Source organism: Populus trichocarpa, chromosome 9, assembly GCF_000002775.5.
Source record: "Populus trichocarpa isolate Nisqually-1 chromosome 9, P.trichocarpa_v4.1, whole genome shotgun sequence".
In the NCBI taxonomy this organism is placed as follows: Eukaryota; Viridiplantae; Streptophyta; class Magnoliopsida; order Malpighiales; family Salicaceae; genus Populus; species Populus trichocarpa.
In genome coordinates, this window is record NC_037293.2 from 9536601 (window position 1) to 9554165 (window position 17565).

General features: G+C 33.3%; 2 protein-coding genes and 2 long non-coding RNA genes across 5 annotated transcripts; 3 read left to right on the forward strand and 1 right to left on the reverse strand.

The window, feature by feature from the left end:
* The first annotated feature begins 698 nt into the window (after nt 1-698).
* On the forward strand, nt 699-3842 carry LOC7456396 (4-hydroxy-3-methylbut-2-enyl diphosphate reductase, chloroplastic). The gene is made up of 10 exons (XM_002313780.3): nt 699-1050; nt 1153-1349; nt 1521-1700; nt 1825-1956; nt 2145-2219; nt 2303-2408; nt 2499-2593; nt 3013-3198; nt 3283-3369; nt 3599-3842. The coding sequence occupies exons 1-10, from the start codon at nt 792-794 to the stop codon at nt 3662-3664; spliced, it is 1383 nt and encodes a 460-aa protein (XP_002313816.1). The 5' UTR covers nt 699-791; the 3' UTR covers nt 3665-3842.
* Nucleotides 3843-3960: 118 nt separating this feature from the next.
* On the reverse strand, nt 3961-7407 carry LOC127905772 (cytochrome c biogenesis protein CCS1, chloroplastic-like). Its single transcript, XM_052455817.1, has 8 exons — nt 6775-7407; nt 6406-6625; nt 6215-6326; nt 5737-6009; nt 5359-5624; nt 4823-4979; nt 4655-4738; nt 3961-4467 (listed from the first exon to the last, which is right to left on the reverse strand). The coding sequence occupies exons 1-8, from the start codon at nt 7205-7207 to the stop codon at nt 4312-4314; spliced, it is 1701 nt and encodes a 566-aa protein (XP_052311777.1). The 5' UTR covers nt 7208-7407; the 3' UTR covers nt 3961-4311.
* Nucleotides 7408-12512: 5105 nt separating this feature from the next.
* On the forward strand, nt 12513-13499 carry LOC127905749 (uncharacterized). The gene is made up of 2 exons (XR_008060071.1): nt 12513-12796; nt 13117-13499. It is a non-coding gene; the product is annotated as an uncharacterized LOC127905749 (long non-coding RNA).
* A 2375-nt stretch (nt 13500-15874) lies between these two features.
* Nucleotides 15875-17197, forward strand: LOC18109505 (uncharacterized). Of its 2 annotated transcripts, XR_002979820.2 has the most exons (3): nt 15875-15889; nt 16309-16501; nt 16815-17197. It is a non-coding gene; the product is annotated as an uncharacterized LOC18109505 (long non-coding RNA). The 2 variants fall into 2 exon arrangements; XR_008060070.1 differs by lacking the exon at nt 15875-15889 and having other exon boundaries at nt 16252-16501.
* The last annotated feature ends 368 nt before the right edge of the window (nt 17198-17565 follow it).

Consider the following 17565-nt stretch of genomic DNA (forward strand, 5'->3'; position numbering starts at 1 on the left):
TGCTGGGATATTCTGCAACTAAAGATTCTTTTTAGAAAGAAATAGAGGTTTCGGCGTGTAACACACACATGACACACCCATGATTTATGTATTTACGTGTTGGACTTAAATGCTGCATTTAATATGGCCAATTTAAAATCAATCATATTTCTTTTTGTATAATGGAAATATTAATAAAATATATACGCTTGAATATACAGTTTCACTAACTCTATTTCAGTGTTTTTTTTTTTAAATCATTCAATGCATTTGTACAAAATTCACTAATGAATACAAATAAAGAATCTCAAATTATGGATTTATACGTTGAACCTGCTGAATATAATGGTTCAACCATATTCTTGATTGTATAGTTAAAATTTAGATTTTCATTTACTATATTTCTTTAAAAAATACAAATTCATATATATATATATATATATATATATATACATATATAAAATTGATTCAAGAATATTTTACTTTTTTAAAAAAAAAAGAAACAGAATCGCTGAGCATTTCATTTTCTTCAAAATAATTAAACCTCCATTGACAACCACGTGTTTTGGCATCCAAAAAATGACCATAAACGCCGATCCTTGTCAGCAAAACGACAAATCAACCCTCCGTCCAAAATTAAAATTAAAAAGAAAAAAACCCGAAAAAAACATGGATCACGAGATCCTCTCATTATTATAAACCCCCTCTATTAAAAATGCGCACCATTGGTGCACACTCCACATTAATTTGATAATTTCCGCTCTCTTAACTAAAGTACGCCAGTCTCTTCACCCCCCTCACCAATCTCCACCATGGCTATCTCTCTCCAACTCTGCCGCGTATCACTCCGCTCCGACCTCTCCTCCGACAATCGCGTACCTATCCGCCGCCGTAGAACCACTTTCTCCGTCCGCTGCGCTGGCGGTGATGACTCTACTTCTTCAGTCTCTTTGGAATCGGAATTTGACGCCAAAGTCTTCAGACATAACCTGACAAGAAGCAAGAATTATAATCGTAGAGGTTTTGGCCACAAAGAAGAGACACTTGAGCTCATGAATCGCGAGTACACCAGTAAGTTATCTCTTAGTATTATATTTTTTAATTGTTTTTGAAAAACTAGTTAAGAAGACGTGAGAGACTTGAATTAAGAGTGAGTTTTGTTTGAATTTGTAGGTGATATAATAAAGAAATTGAAGGAGAATGGTTATGAGTATACATGGGGAAATGTTACAGTCAAATTAGCCGAAGCTTATGGATTTTGCTGGGGAGTAGAGCGAGCTGTTCAGATTGCTTACGAAGCCAGAAAACAGTTTCCTGATGACAAGATTTGGATTACTAACGAGATTATCCACAATCCGACTGTTAATAAGGTGCTATTAATTTTCTTTTTTTTCTTTTCAATTTGGCGAATCGGAGTGGAATAGAGCTGAATTGTGGCAGTGGAAAGCTATTTATGATAAAAATTTCTTTGTAGTGATTCGATATTTAAGGAATAAATTGTTTCTGGTTAGTGATGGTACTGTGTTTTATTGTTGTTGCAGCGGTTAGAGGAGATGGAAGTTGAAAACGTTCCTGTTGAGGAAGGGAAGAAACAGTTTGAAGTTGTAAATGGTGGTGATGTTGTGATTTTGCCTGCATTTGGAGCGGCAGTGGATGAGATGTTGACTTTGAGTAGCAAAAATGTACAAATTGTTGATACAACTTGCCCTTGGGTATCCAAGGTATTTATTGGATGGAGTTTTAGCGTATGATATTAGCTTATTGTTTGTAATTATTGGGATTTATATGTTCAATATATGTGTTTTTTTAATGACATATATAAATATGCTTTGAAATCATGTGAAGGTTTGGACTACTGTTGAGAAGCACAAGAAGGGAGATTATACCTCAATTATTCATGGAAAATATGCTCATGAGGAAACTGTAGCAACCGCTTCTTTTGCAGGAAAGTACATTATTGTGAAGGATATGAAAGAGGTATGCTCCAAATACCTGTGGTGGTTAATATCCTTTCTTCTTTCAGTATATAAGAAAATCCTGGAATGTTTTTTTAACATGTTAGTCACGACTCACAAAGATAAAGGAAGAGTTGTGCATGATCTCTCTCTGTTTTTTTTTTTTTTTTTTTTAATGCAAAAATTCTGAGAAGTTTCTATTTAATTCAGGCAATGTATGTGTGTGATTACATTCTTGGGGGTGAACTTAATGGATCTAGCTCAACCAGAGAGGAGTTTCTAGAGGTAAAGCTTTTTTTCTTGTTAACTTTGATTTGGTATTTTGGATACTAAACAAAATCCTAATGTAATTGTTGGCGTGGTTGCAGAAATTTAAAAATGCAGTTTCTAAGGGGTTTGATCCTGATAGTGACCTGGTGAAACTTGGTATTGCAAATCAAACTACAATGCTCAAGGGAGAAACAGAAGACATTGGTAAGTTTTAGTTACGTTAAGCTATTGTATCTTTTTCTTAGAAATTGCCACTAGTGATCTCCGATTCATTGATTTTTCTTTTCTTGACAGGAAAATTGGTGGAGAGGATCATGATGCGCAAGTATGGAGTGGAAAATGTAAATGATCATTTCATAAGCTTCAACACCATTTGTGATGCTACTCAGGTGATCCTCTCTTCTAGTCTCGCGATTCTACTTGTTCAGCTTTTCATTAGAGTTTGGTGAAACTCTTAGCGTTAGAGAGTCTTACCTGGTGTTCATTCTTCTTACAATTTATAGAATTCAAATTCCATATGGTGCTTTTCTTCTCCCTTCACCACGTATCTCTAATCATAATTTCAAAATTTGTCAACCTTAAAACTCTTTGAACCTTGAACTTCCCTTTTTCAAAGGAGAAGAGGATAGAGGCAAGGAATGAATATCATATATTAGAATTTCAAGTCTCCCAGTCCTACAACAATTGTATAAATGTATGAAGCCAAGTTACGAATTAACTAAAAGCAAGATTCTTTTATGGTAATTGATTGGGTTAATGTTTTTTTTTAATCTTATATTTATACAAGCCTTTTCTGTTTAATTTGCAGGAGCGACAAGATGCAATGTATAAACTGGTGGAGGAAAAGTTGGATCTTATGTTAGTTGTTGGCGGGTGGAACTCAAGTAACACCTCCCACCTCCAAGAAATTGCTGAGCACCATGGAATTCCTTCATACTGGATTGACAGTGAACAGAGGATAGGCCCAGGAAACAAAATAGCTTATAAGTTGAACGTAAGCGAAATTGCTCGTGCTCCCTTTCTTTGACCAATTTTCTGATTTCAATTATAGATTTCTCATTTATTCATCTCTTACTAGCATGGGGAGTTGGTTGAGAAAGAGAACTGGCTTCCACAAGGCCCTATTACAATTGGTGTGACATCAGGCGCCTCTACACCAGACAAGGTAATTTTACTGCAATAATCCTTTGTCCATTTTGTGCTGTCCATAATTTTTTCTGCCCCAGACATGCAATTTCTGAACTTTGAGATGATGGTATTGTAGGATTGCCATTCCTGCAAACCAAGCGAATCTTCAAGTTTCCAGTTGTGCTAAATGTTATTAATATTATACACCTGGTGTTGAATGTTTGTAAAAAACTGATACTATTTACCTTTAAATCAATTTCTATCAGGTTGTCGAAGATGCCCTTATCAAGGTGTTCGACATCAAACGTGACGAAGCTTTACAAGTAGCTTAAAGTTTAATGTGTTATATATACAGCAGTAGAGAGTGCCAGTCAGATACTGTACCATTAAACACAAGATCAATGTATCATGAACAAGAGGTTCCAAAATATCCATGTAATATCCTTTCGAGCACTTGAGTTCTTGAGTTGAGCTCACAATATCAATATAGAGGTTGCAGTAGTAAAACAATGCCGAGTGTAAAACCAGGAAGAGGTTGCGACGAGGCAAATAAGTGGGAAAATAGGAAATGCGAAAGCACACCACTATAATAACCAAGAGAAGTTGGAAAAAATATAATCGAAGTGAGTGAGAAAAATTACTGCATGTATTCGATTAAATGCCCCTGAAGTATAAATTTATCTTTCATTGGTACAAAAAATGGTCGATAGGCAACTGGGTGATCAAGGACAATCCCTAGGGCCTCGAGTTCAGGCCCCAGCAGCCACACGCTGTAGTGTCGTCTATAATAATGCCTGTAGCTATACATTTACAAGAATAATACATGGCTCTGCAAAGTGCTAAACTCCATGGAACAAGCTCGGGCTTACAGATAGAGTGTATGCTGGATTTCAAGGATTGGTATCTTGGTTTTACCTCAGAATTCAGAATCACGTGTAAACCCCATTGTAAGTGTTCATCTCATTTCGAGCTGCGAAAACTAGCCACTTGCAACATCAGATTGCTTTGAAAGAGATGATTCAACTATCTCTGGAACCTTATCGAGCAAAAAATTTATCTCATATTGAAATTCAGCTTTTGCTCGGTTAGTCTTTCCTCCAACAATCACTGCTGTTCCGTCTTGTAAAGCCCATATCTTCGATTTGCCGGAATAAGAAACGAAATGAACACAAAAGTTTGCAATTAACTTCCATCATGGCATAAATGTTGCCATCAGGCATTAACAATCTCAAAAACAACTTTCAAAGTTTAAACAGAAATCACCTATATAATTCATCAGAAAACACGGTAAGATAGACTCAACATGTGAACATAATTCTCACCTGTGAATGAGATAAGTAACTCAGGCAAGTTGTGAGCATTAGAGCACCAAATCCAGCATACACAACGGGCACGCCCGGATCAGTCTGTACAAAGAAAAGATTTAGTTCCATGTAACTATCACGCAACTGAAAGAAATTCATGCTGTAGCGAGACTTTTGAGTCCAGACCTTTAATTCAAGACCGCTGCTTCCAATTGCATCTTCAATAATAATTTTCATGCCATCTATGTCAATCGGAAGCTTAGAGTTGGGTCTTCGCACTCCAACAAATTTCCCTTCTTGATCATAAAGGACGATGGATTGTAGATCACGAGCAAGCATTGATCTGAAAATCAACATCAAAAGGGCTGAATGGCAATGCACAAACATAAAACACAAAACTAATTTCAGCAAACAAAATAACTCTGGAGGACTGTCAACCAATAACAGCAGCACGTGAACAAGCTCAAGAATTTTATCCATTCATCTTGATGACCACGAGACTTGTTTAAAAATTAAGCAACTATATGAAAATTCTCAGATATGGAAAAACTAAAACACTATCATAATCACAGCAAAGTGCAAATTTGACTAAGAAACTGAATGTTAGTTATAGATACAAGTGAACAATAACAGTATTTATTCTCTAAATTCTTGTGTAAAAAGTATGTACAAAGAAGAAGAAGAAGAAGAAGAACTAGAAAATCAGTAAAAGAAATACATACATTCCCTTGACATTAGGAGAGTTAACATCCCCTACTGGTAAGAAGGTTCCATAGAGTTTATTGTCTCCACTGATTTTTAATGGTGCCATAGCCAAATTGAAAGGTCCTTCATCATCCTTGCGTACCTGCAAGGCGGAAATGCTCCAGTCTGTCTGGTACATAGTGATTCCACCATAACGTAACGGATCATTTACACTAATTGTTTTCCTCATAACCTCCTTCCCATTAAGGTCAAATAGTGACAGGTCAGTGTGAAATTGTTTGATCTACAAGAAGAAACAACATATAAGAGAAAATATGTAACACATATATAAATTCAAGTAAGCACAGCTGAAAAGGCATGTATAGGCACTGATGTGAAAGAAAATCAACACCTACATCACCACCATCATAGTAGTCCATGTAGAATCTGTTGACATGAACCTCGGTATTGAAAGCTTCAGTGGGAGTTGAGAGAAACCCACTTGGTCCCAGTACATCTCCTACAACAAAATTCAGTCCTTGTGGAACTGTAACTGAGCCTCTAAAGCTCCCAGTGGCACTAAGAGTTGCTCCTGCCATTATCAGCAGCATAGCTAAATGTACTCCAATAGGGGAAAACCGACCGGCCAGCCCCTTAAATGCATATAGAGAGGGTCCTTTCAAGAATACCTACGTTAATTAAACTGTGAATAGTGAGCACAAAAACATATATATAAGGTACTAATGCTTGAGGAGCTGATAATAATGTAACATGAAGGTTGCTATTGTTAGCAACTCAGGATAAAGTATCTGCAGGCAAAATAACTGTTCAATTTGTTGCAACTCAGGATAAAACAGATTTCACAAATGCAACACAATTGAACTACTCCATAACCTCATATCCAGATCCCATCAGAATAACACCCAAATCTTGAACTGATGCCCTGGGCAAATTGTCGGAAAATTCCTGTTTACGAATAGCATCAGCAGAATGTAAGTAATTCCACCTGCATTTAACAACAAAGCTGTGTTAACAGGAAACTTCCTCTTTCCTAGTTTAATAGAGCAAGATGCCAAAAATCAAACCTTCTCGCAACCTTAGCCAGGGGGATCTGTGTGGTGTAAGTGCAGGCCATAAGAGATACTCCTAAGAGAGCCAACATTCCCAGGAAAACAGGGGATGAATACATGTGATCGAACCCGAGGGTGAGAACCCACTTCCAAGTGAAGAATCCTAACAAAGGATTCTCTTCTGGGAACTTTTGGAAATAGAATTCTGGAGCCTCCCCTTGATCAATAAGAGTACCTGCATAAACAATGCATACACCTGATGAACAAATTCAAGACAACCAATGATGCTCTAATTCTAGCACTTAAATTTCATTTCTGACACTAACACTTCAATTAACCTTCTGAAGACAGCAAGACGAAACACTAACAGAGGTTTTAACATACCTAGAGCCATTAGCACAGCAATAGAGAACATCTCTCCAATAGCCAAAGGCAAATTAGACAAAACAGCCAAAACCTTTCTAGGCAACCTCTTCAAGAACCCCAATGCTCCAGTTCCTGTCTTCACTGGAACTTTCTCTCCATTACCACCACCACCACCACCACTCTCCTCTGACAAAACAGGTGGAGCTGAATTCGATAGAAGAATCTTCCCGGACGCGTTCTTGTCCTTGTCCTTGATCTCTTTAGATGTTTTGAGCTTGCTACAAGTTACAATGGTTACAGAAAGTCTACTTCTCTTGTTGTTGTTGCTGTAAAGAGTGTGAATTTGGGGTTTGAGCTTAAGAATTTTGGAGTTAAGGAGAAGAGTGGGTTTGCGAAAATGGGTGTTGAATAGAGATGAGCTAAGGGGTTTTGTGGGGTTCAGAATATCCATTAATGGAAAACTTGAAGCTCTGTTTGTGGGTTTCAGTTGAAGATAAGAGAAGTGGCAGTTAAGACTTTGTTTATCCTGTTAGGAGATATTATGTTGTTGGCGTGCCTTTTTACACACCTCTATATAACCTTGCCAAAATGCACTTGCCATGTCAATACCTTCAATTTGGTTCTTGGGAGTTGGGAGTACTTACTTTCCTTCAATTTTGTCAAAACTATTATTAAGATTCGGGCAACCAAAATGTATATTTCAATCAAGCTCCTAGTTTTATTTATTTTGGAGCGGCTTGTTAAAGATCAAAGACGCATGGGATACAGGCTTCTTGTTTTGCTTGGGCTTTAGGCCTTCAGCCCCCTCAAGTATCCAAAAAAACAAAAAGGCTTCATTGCATATCAACTCAAATCAAGTGTAAATTTAGAAGGTGTGCATTGTTCATCCTTACTCTGTTACTCATATTATTACTGTGGACAAGATTTTTTGTTTTTTTAATTTGAATATTAAATTTTTTTGGGTAATTTAATTCTAATTAAAAATCAATTAATTTTGATTTTTTATAAAAAGATAAAATTGAAAAAAAAAACTGAAGACAATGAGGTGCTATAAGTTTTGAAAAAAATACATGTTGGTCCTCAAACTTCAAGAATTACATAAATTATTTGAAGAGTTTTTAATTTTTTTATAATTTTTTTATTTTTGGTATGGATAAATTTTATTTTTAAAAATAAAAATATATATATTCAAAGTGTTGTGTTGTGTTTGTGACAGGCTTTGCAGCTGCTCCCTTTATGTGGAGAATCAGGACTCCAATTTTAATCAATTTACAGGTTGTTTGGAACTTAAATTTGAATCAAATCAATAGATAAATTTAGAGAAAGATCTCGATTTGTTCATTAATTAGGCAACAACGATTTCGTTGCATACCCCATTCAATATTTTAAGCAAGCAATTGCCTATTTTTTTTTCTTTAAATTATTTTTTTATATAATTTTAGATTGTTTTCATTTGCTATATATATAAAAAAAAAATAAAAAAAAAATATGGTCAGCTTTACTGTTTTTTATCAGCAAATACTAGCAACTGATCATAATTTTTATGAAACAAATTTTCAGTTTAGATTAGTCACTAAGATCTCGAAAGAATCCTCGAATATGCACTAGAGGATAGGAGATGATTCTGGTTTTGACTATTTTTTCAAGACAAAAGAATACTAACACGAAATTTCGAAGAAAAGGATGAAGGGAAACCATTTTCAGTTAAAAAAATATATGGGTTAATAAATTTCAGGAGAAGGATTGCTTTCTAATGTGAGCAGAAATGAAGAAGATTCTGATTTCCTCACTGAGATACACCTTTCTTTAGAATTGTTTTCCCACCACCAATCATTCAATTCTCAAACATCTATGATTCTTTCGACATTATATACATGAAGCAATCATTAAACATCGTGGGTTCTTAATAAGTTGCTGGGCCTCAGGCTGCCTTTCCCCAGGTTCTTATGCGCTCCTCAGCTTGCAAAACCTGCAATATTTAGCAAATCTGTTAATCCTGCAAGAAATGATTGACAATTATACCAAAAGGAAAGGAAATGCTAGAAGATGAAGCACGTTTCTTAGGTTGTTTGATTTATCATCCCTGGATTCCAATCTTGTGCTTCTGCAGGCTGCAATTTCTAACGGAGCAAACAAATTCAGGTTCTGGGATATGTAATTATGCATGCTTTAAATTCTCATAAACTGCCTTAAATATTCGAAGGGCGCCAAGTTTCTTCATACCTGTCACCCTTGCCAGTCACCGAGTGCTGGCTAGTCATGTCATCATTTTTATATATTGAAAAATCTGTGATGTCTATTATCTGCGATTGAAATATAAACCTACTTCTTTTTTTCCAGTTAATTTGGAGATGAATAAAGAGATGAATGGATATTATTTGTTAGACAACATCCCTGACAAAATCCCTTGAATTACACCAAGCTTAAATTGGTAACCAAGCAAGGCACCAGCAGGAAGTCCAGAGATGCAGTAACATGTAGTAGTGAAAACTATAAGGGTGATATTGAAAAAACTTTAAACGTTAGGGACAAAGATGAAATATAGGTAAATATATAGAGATTAAAATTAAATATTTGAGAGAGAGAGAGCATTGTTAAAGGAACAGTGCACGCTCGAACAGATAAAATTCGAATATGATTACACGTATCCATATGTATTATTCTTATTCTTTTATATTGTATATTTTTTGAACAATTGATTTCTTAAAATATTTTTTTGTTAGATTTATATTTTGATTACTTATATTTAACTATGTAAGAGAGTTGTGATAAGATGCAACATTTAAATGAACTTAATATTAATTATTTCATGTATTTTAAAATAAAAATCTCTTTTAAAAAGCACATTACACCACAATTTTAAATTTTTAAATGCACTTAGTTAGAGTTGAATTGTTCACATATCTCTCTATCAAAAGAAAAATTACATTATTTACACTCCAAAAAAATTATAGTTTTAATCAAATTAAAATATATAATTTAATAAAATTGGCGACCAGCATCAACATTGCAAATACCATATACTAATTGACTTAGTTTGTAAAATTACTATGAATTTTTCCAATAAATCAAATATATGGAGATCTGAATTTCATGAACTAAAAGAAAATTTCATTTATATGATCTTTCTTTTGATTGAAGAAAAAAAAGACAAGAAAATCAAGTTGGGGTGGCGGACCGGCGGTTGTAACGAGTAGCGGCGAATGATGAGCGCACAAAAGGAGGACTTCAGTGTAGTGACAAAAAAGTGTAGTAGAATTTCTTAAGGCAGATTGAGGTTGATTCCTGGAAACGCGGCTGTCTCCGCCGAATCCATGTGCGCGTTACTGGTTTGGTTTGTTCGGGCATAAATGTAGAAACTTGGTCAAGCACTCGTTTTTTACTACGTTTAATCTTTCTAGAAAATATTTTATGAAAAATAATAAGGGATTTAGATTTTTTTAATGGTATTTTCAAAAATTTTGAGATCCAAAATATAAAAAAATTATATTTAATATTCACTACTGTAATGAAATTTCAATGTTTTTTAGTATACATAAATATGACTAGATTATACTCTTGGTCAGATTAATTGTTTTAATGTTAAAAAATATCTCTATATTGCTAACATGTTTTCTAGTAAAAAAATTTTTTTAACCATGTGAGGGTCGATCTAATATGACTCGATTAACTTGACGGATCTAAAAACAACCTGAACGACTGATAAAAACATATTGGATCGACTCATGTCAACTTGGATTAAGCTATCGAATTCACAACCCGAATAATAAGACCGAGATAACCACATAGAAATTAAATCAAAATAAATTATGAAATCCAAGTATCAATTAACCCAATACCAAATAATAAAATTGAAAGAAAAAATCAATTAAAAAAGATTAAAAAACAAACAACTTGAGTCAACTTGAATTTACCTACCAAACATGCAATGCAGTTCATGTGACTAAAATAACTCTACAGAAATCAAATCAAAATAAATTATGAAATTTAATTCTCAATCAATCCATTATTGAAAGATAAAATTGAAAAAAAAATAGTTAAATAAAAGACACAAAAATTAACTCGAGCGAACGCATCAAACTCGTGATTTGGGTAATAAGACCACGATAACCTTATAAAAAACAAACAAAAAAAAATCACGAAACTTAATTTTAAATCAACAAAATTTTAAAGAATGAAATTGAAAAAAATTTAAAAAAACTCAAGTTAAGCCATCAAATTCACAATCTAAGCTATAAAACTGAGATAAAAAAAAACCCATTAAAAAATAAAATTAAAGAAAAAAAACTAAACCTTAAAAAAACAAAAAGCAAAATAAATAAATAAATAAAGCACTATTGAACAGTGCTCTTTGAGGAGGGGAACCTCAATTAGTTTCTGTTAATAATAAAGAGGTCTTTTTATAAAAAAAAAATTATAATTTTAATTTAACCAGGAAATCGAAGATAGATTTGGGAGTGTATTTCCTCTTCTCCCTCCCCGTGTCGTTGGCCCCAAATCAATTTTTTGCCTCCAAACTTCATAAATACTCCATGTCTATTCTATCTAGGTAGATAAAGCCGGAAAATATTGGGGAAAACCTTCACATCAATTTGGCATCCATGTTCTTTAATTTGCAGCGCGCGGTGCATACTTTCTTCCTCGTCAATTAGCTTACATGACGTAATAAAAAGATATAAGCATTAATTGCCTAAAAATCTAAAATTTTCACTTTTTTTTTTTCGGTGAACAGGATCACAATTTTTGTTAATAATAGTGAATCAAAGTTTTAGGTTTACTAACAAGATGATGGTAAAACCCTAATCTGTCTCCAAGTAAAAACGACTCGAGCCCCCTTAATTTGTACCTCAGCGATCTGCAACTGCGAAGGCAAAAGGGACTTGACGTACAGTGGCCATCAGTACATGGTATATCCTTAACAAGAACACACCACCACAGGAACATAGAAAAGAATCTGAAGCCGGCGTATCATCTTCAAATTAAAGAACCATAACTTTTACATTAATCAGCTGCAGTCAAAACAGAGGATCTCCAACACAACAATGAGAATTTCATACTATTCTTTTCTAATCCCTAACCTCTTCTGTACAATACAACGATGAGATTTTCTATATAGGATAAAACATGTTGTTTTGATAAGGGTCTGTCAATCATTCTTATCATTTCTTTGTCAGTTCTTATGAATATGAACTTTTAAGTTCTATTGTTAATTGAATTAGTTTGAACATGTAAATGGAAAAGCTTTCTTGTTCATGCGATCCGGCAAAACTGGTGTTTTGTTTTTTTGGCAAGAACAACCTTATTTCAAGAAATAAGCATAAAACAACCCTATTTCAAGAATTAAGATTTCAAACTACGTACCCTAATCTTTACTAGCCATTCACTTTATGGCTAACATTTTGCAATAATACACTTCGATTATCACAGCCAAAAAAAAATTAATAATAAAAAACAACACACGTGCTATATATGTTTTGCTTAGAAATTACCTTCTTGATGAAAAATGGAGTCGTCGTCCACATGCAAAGTCGACCAGCTAGTCTTGGGCTTCATTCTTCGCTGAATATCTTTTATATATATATATATATATATATATATATATATATATATATATATATATATACACACATACAAGTTGTTAAATATATATATATATATATATATATATATATATATTTATTTATTTAACAACTTGTATATATATATATATAAAAGATATTCAGCGAAGAATGAAGCCCAAGACATGCACTTATACTTTTCAAAGTTGTCTTATTCAATAATACAAAGGAGTGGGACACGGTGATCAATTAATAATCTCGTCTTGTGCACATGTGAACTTTCAAGGTCAGTTCCCTTCCAAAGCTGCCAATATCATGCATGGCGCCTATAAATTAGAGTGGCAGCGAAGAGGCAATGATAAACACAAATATTTCAAACATGAAAGCCTTTCTTGTGATCATATGCATTCTCTTAGCAACCATCGTCTTCTCTGATCCCTCATCCACCAGTGCTGCTCGAGAATTACTGCAGGTCGGGAAAGGTGAAAAACTAACCTGTTTCTATTTGCTTTTATTTAATTTAAGATAACTAAGCAGTTCGTAAGTGTGTACTGTGTTTGCGTATGATCTTGCATGCAAATATTTTAGGACCATAACTTAATTAATGCTATGAATTAATTAAGATGCTAGCTGTTTGTTATCGCAGAGCATTTAATATTTATTTCTTTTTCGTCGAACAATATTTTCACCATGAAACTATTATTTTGGTAGATACCACACTTTACTAATTTGAGTTTGTGATCATAACATGAAAACATATTATTGATTAAGATATATATATATATATATATAAATTTTGCAGATCCATATAGGGGATCTGGCCCCGTCAATTCAGGACCTCCATGCGGTAGTAGCAAACAAAGTTGCCACCCCAGTCCAAAGCCAGGACCAAATAAACCAAAAAAACACTGTGAATCTTCTGCTAGGCAATCTGATTGTGGCCCAAATTGAAGATTGAAGGCAAGCAAGGTTGTATACGTGCTTAGGAGTGACAGCAGCTAGTCATGTCATGTGTGTGTATGCTATTTTCATTCGATTCGAGCTATATACATTTATGTAAGAAAAATAAATTAACTTCCAGCATCATGATCGGGTCTTGATTTTTCTTGGTTTTGATTCCATGAAATTGTGTAATCTTTGTTGAAGTTTATGCAAAATAAATAAAGAGCTAGCTATCTTCTCTTCTATGATGCTCATATGCCTTTGCTTTTATATATATGTATTATGTTAGGACTAATAAAATTAATATTATGAACTGAATATTAATTTTTTGTCTGGAGTGTCGCGGTTAACTTTATATCAACAAATAAAAAGCTGGCCATTAATGCTATCTCATCATAAACCCGTAAGTATAAATATTTACATATAGGCTCGCGTGAGAAACCACAGTGCTAGAGAGAGTATGGGATTTATTTATTTTTAATTAGAAACTGGCCACTAAAGCTGCTCTTGTCATAGCAGGTTGTTCTTGTATCTTTCTCTCCAATCGGCTTTCCCTTTCGGTGTTTAATAATATGATCCCTGACTTACCAAAGAAAACTATGAGCTAATAAATCCCGTTTCTAAAATTAGTTGATATATATATATATATATATATATATATATATATTTTTCCAATAAATCAAAGACAGATCTAAATTTCAGAAACTAAAAGGCATATGCAACTACTCTTGGAGTGCTGGAGAGATTTTCGATATGGCCCAATAACTACAAATTAAATTAAAAACTAAAAAAAGCAAAGAGAAGCTTGTGACAAGGAAGATTTATGTTAACGATCAATATAACATACTTAGGAGATTCTGTCTGTGCAATTCTAGCATTGAGATGTTAAAAAAAAAAAGGGAAAAATATACTGAAAAATTGTTCATTCCTGCAGGTTCGTTTCTTGAAGTCAAATATATATCATGTCTTCCACGTTAAAAAGTTAATGTTAATTTTATATAATGTTTTATTTATTTCCAATGGATTTCTGATAAAAATATACTTTTTAAATAACTAGTTTTGAAACCCAAATTAAAACTGAAAAAATAATTTCTTAATCAAAAGTATTTTTTTATTTTTGTAAGAGATTCCATTTTAATGAAAAAAATGAAAGGGGCGATAATTAATTTCAAATGTTGGAGGAGATTGAATCAGGAAATGTAAAAAAAAAAAAGTCAAAATAAAGAAAAAAGATAATGCTATGATATACATTACAAGAGAAAAACACAAGGAATTACTAATTTTGTATCTTGAGCAGTATGTGTATCAGCTTATTTATATGTAATTAAGCTATACACCTAAATAGGAAATAGAATATTCATAGTTTCTAAATTAATAGTGTAGGAATAATTAGAACCATGTACCCAAACACAAACACTGGTTAAATTAGTTTGTATTGCTGGTGTGGCAGGTTTGATGATAAAATAAGGGTTATGGACAAAATAATAGCAGATGAGATTTGATTTCAAGGTATACGCTACATGTCAAGGTTCTTTCTTCACCTTATTACATGCGATACAGTGGCATCACACCAGCAAAGAGATGGGTTTTAAGAGCCGAATCTGCTTGGTAAGATTGAAAGTATTTTTTTCCAACCAATCTAGTTTTGTATTATTTAATAAATTTATTAAAATTAATCTTGATTTTATATATCTAATGATAATCAAAAATAATATTACTAAGAAATAGAGAAACCAAATCCCAAATATCTATTTTATGCAAAGCAGAAACTTTCTCTTCCGTACTAGATTTTGTAGAAGTGAAAGATAAAATATCGCTCCAAAAAAAAATTCTTTTAACGGAAGACAAAAACCAAAATAGTTGGATTCGTGAAAATTATGTTTGAGATTAAACCTTATTCTATAAAACCAGCTCTGATATTATGTTAAAACAATTTGATTAACACAAAAATAAATATGAACATGAAAAAGAAAGAGGCTAGAATTCTTCTAAATTCATTTGTATGAAAGTTCTTCCTTTAACATAAATACAAAAAACTTACATATAAATTAAACTAAAAATATTATTTTATCCTTAATAAATAAAATAAAATAAATATATTATTTAACAGTAATGTCCACACCTTCTACTTCTGGCTCAACAAAGGTTCAATGTTCGACGGACCCTTCCCCTTCTTTAATAAAGACTTGACATGGAGCCACCGCAGCCAGGAAGGATCCAACGAGTGTCCAAAGAAAGAATGTCTTAAAATAAACCATTTGAGACCAAGTTGTCCTGTTTCAAGTCAAAAAGGGTCCAGAAGAGCAATGCCAAAGACTTTAATGCAAGATAGAATTGTATCGTTGGCTGTCGGCCGGAGGAGCCCCGATTTTCAAGTCAAGTAAGGAGGCTTTTTTTTATCTATTTATTTATTTTTTAAGCTCAAATACTTCTTGGGGGAGTTGATCCCGTTTTGCAGGTGCAAGGAACTTACTACCACTGAACCGAGAAGCTGGATAGACATTTTCTGGATTCCCTCCTACTGGCTTACAAGCGTACAAGAAAAAAAGAGGTCCATTCGAAAACGAACATATCTGCACATTCAAATTACAGCATTTCTCTTTTCCTGACTTTAGAGAGACGACTTGCCACTGGTAATTAATATGCAGCCTTGGTGTTTTTTTTATATTATTATTATTTTATTCAATCAATTCAATTAATTCTCTCTTTCTTCTATTACTATTACTACTACTACTATTATTCTTATTTATTTTAATAAAAAATTATTTTAATAAATAAATTTATCAAATATAATTAAATAAATGTCCTGCCTTTTGGATTTATATTTTGATTACTTATATTTAACCATGTATGGGCTTTAATTATACTTTGCTGAATATATATATATATATATATATATATATATATATATATATATATATATATATATATATCAACTTGTTACTATTATAAATGCACTTATACTTTTCAAAGTTGTCTTATTCAATAATACAAAGGAGTGGACGCGGTGATCAATAATCTCGTCTTGTGCACATGCATGTGAACTTTCTAGGTCAGTTCCCTTCCAAAGCTGCCAATATCATGCAAGGCGCCTATAAATAAGAGTGGCAGCGAAGAAGCAATGATAAACACAAATATTTCAAACATGAAAGCCTTTCTTGTGATCATATGCATTCTCTTAGCAACCATCGTCTTCTCTCCCTCATCCACCAGTGCTGCTCGAGAATTACTGCAGGTCGGGAAAGGTGAAAAACTAACCTGTTTCTATTTGCTTTTATTTAATTTAAGATAACTAAGCAGTTCGTAAGTGTGTACTGTGTTCGTGTATGATCTTGCATGCAAATATTTTAGGACCATAACTTAATTAATGCTATGAATTAATTAAGATGCTAGCTGTTTGTTATCGCAGAGCATTTAATATTTATTTCTTTTTCGTCGAACAATATTTTCACCATGAAACTATTATTTTGGTAGATACCACACTTTACTTTGAGTTTGTGATCATAACATGAAAACATATTATTGATTAAGATATATATATATATATAAATTTTGCAGATCCATATAGGGGATCTGGCCCCGTCAATTCAGGACCTCCATGCGGTAGTAGCAAACAAAGTTGCCACCCCAGTCCAAAGCCAGGACCAAATAAACCAAAAAAACGTTGTGAATCTTCTGCTAGGCAATCTGATTGTGGCCCAAATTGAAGATTGAAGGCAAGCAAGGTTGTATACGTGCTTAGGAGTGACAGCAGCTAGTCATGTCATGTGTGTGTATGCTATTTTCATTCGATTCGAGCTATATACATTTATGTAAGAAAAATAAATTAACTTCCAGCATCATGATCGGGTCTTGATTTTTCTTGGTTTTGATTCCATGAAATTGTGTAATCTTTGTTGAAGTTTATGCAAAATAAATAAAGAGCTAGCTATCTTCTCTTCTATGATGCTCATATGCCTTTGCTTTTATATATATGTATTATGTTAGGACTAATAAAATTAATATTATGAACTGAATATTAATTTTTGGCTGGAGTGTCGCGATTAACTTTACATCAACAAATAAAAAGCTGGCCTTTAATGCTATCTCATCATAAACCCGTAAGTACAAATATTTACATATAGGCTCGCGTGAAAAACCACAGTGCTAGAGAGAGTATGGGATTTATTTATTTTTAATTAGAAACTGGCCACCAAAGCTGCTCTTGTCATAGCAGGTTGTTCTTGTATCTTTCTCTCCAATCGGCTTTCCCTTTCGGTGTTTAATAATATGATCCCTGACTTACCAAAGAAAACTATGAGCTAATAAA

Excerpts from the sequence above, each read along its gene's own strand:
- LOC7456396 (XM_002313780.3), top strand. The coding sequence starts at position 792 with ATGGCTATCTCTCTCCAACTCTGCCGCGTATCACTCCGCTCCGACCTC. Across the intron at positions 2,220-2,302 it reads CCAGAGAGGAGTTTCTAGAG|AAATTTAAAAATGCAGTTTC; the intron begins GTAAAGCTTTTT and ends GCGTGGTTGCAG. Across the intron at positions 2,409-2,498 it reads GGGAGAAACAGAAGACATTG|GAAAATTGGTGGAGAGGATC; the intron begins GTAAGTTTTAGT and ends TTTTCTTGACAG.
- LOC127905772 (XM_052455817.1), bottom strand. The coding sequence starts at position 7,207 with ATGGATATTCTGAACCCCACAAAACCCCTTAGCTCATCTCTATTCAAC. Across the intron at positions 4,739-4,822 it reads GCAGCGGTCTTGAATTAAAG|ACTGATCCGGGCGTGCCCGT; the intron begins GTCTGGACTCAA and ends TTCTTTGTACAG. Across the intron at positions 4,468-4,654 it reads GTTACTTATCTCATTCACAG|ATATGGGCTTTACAAGACGG; the intron begins GTGAGAATTATG and ends GGCAAATCGAAG.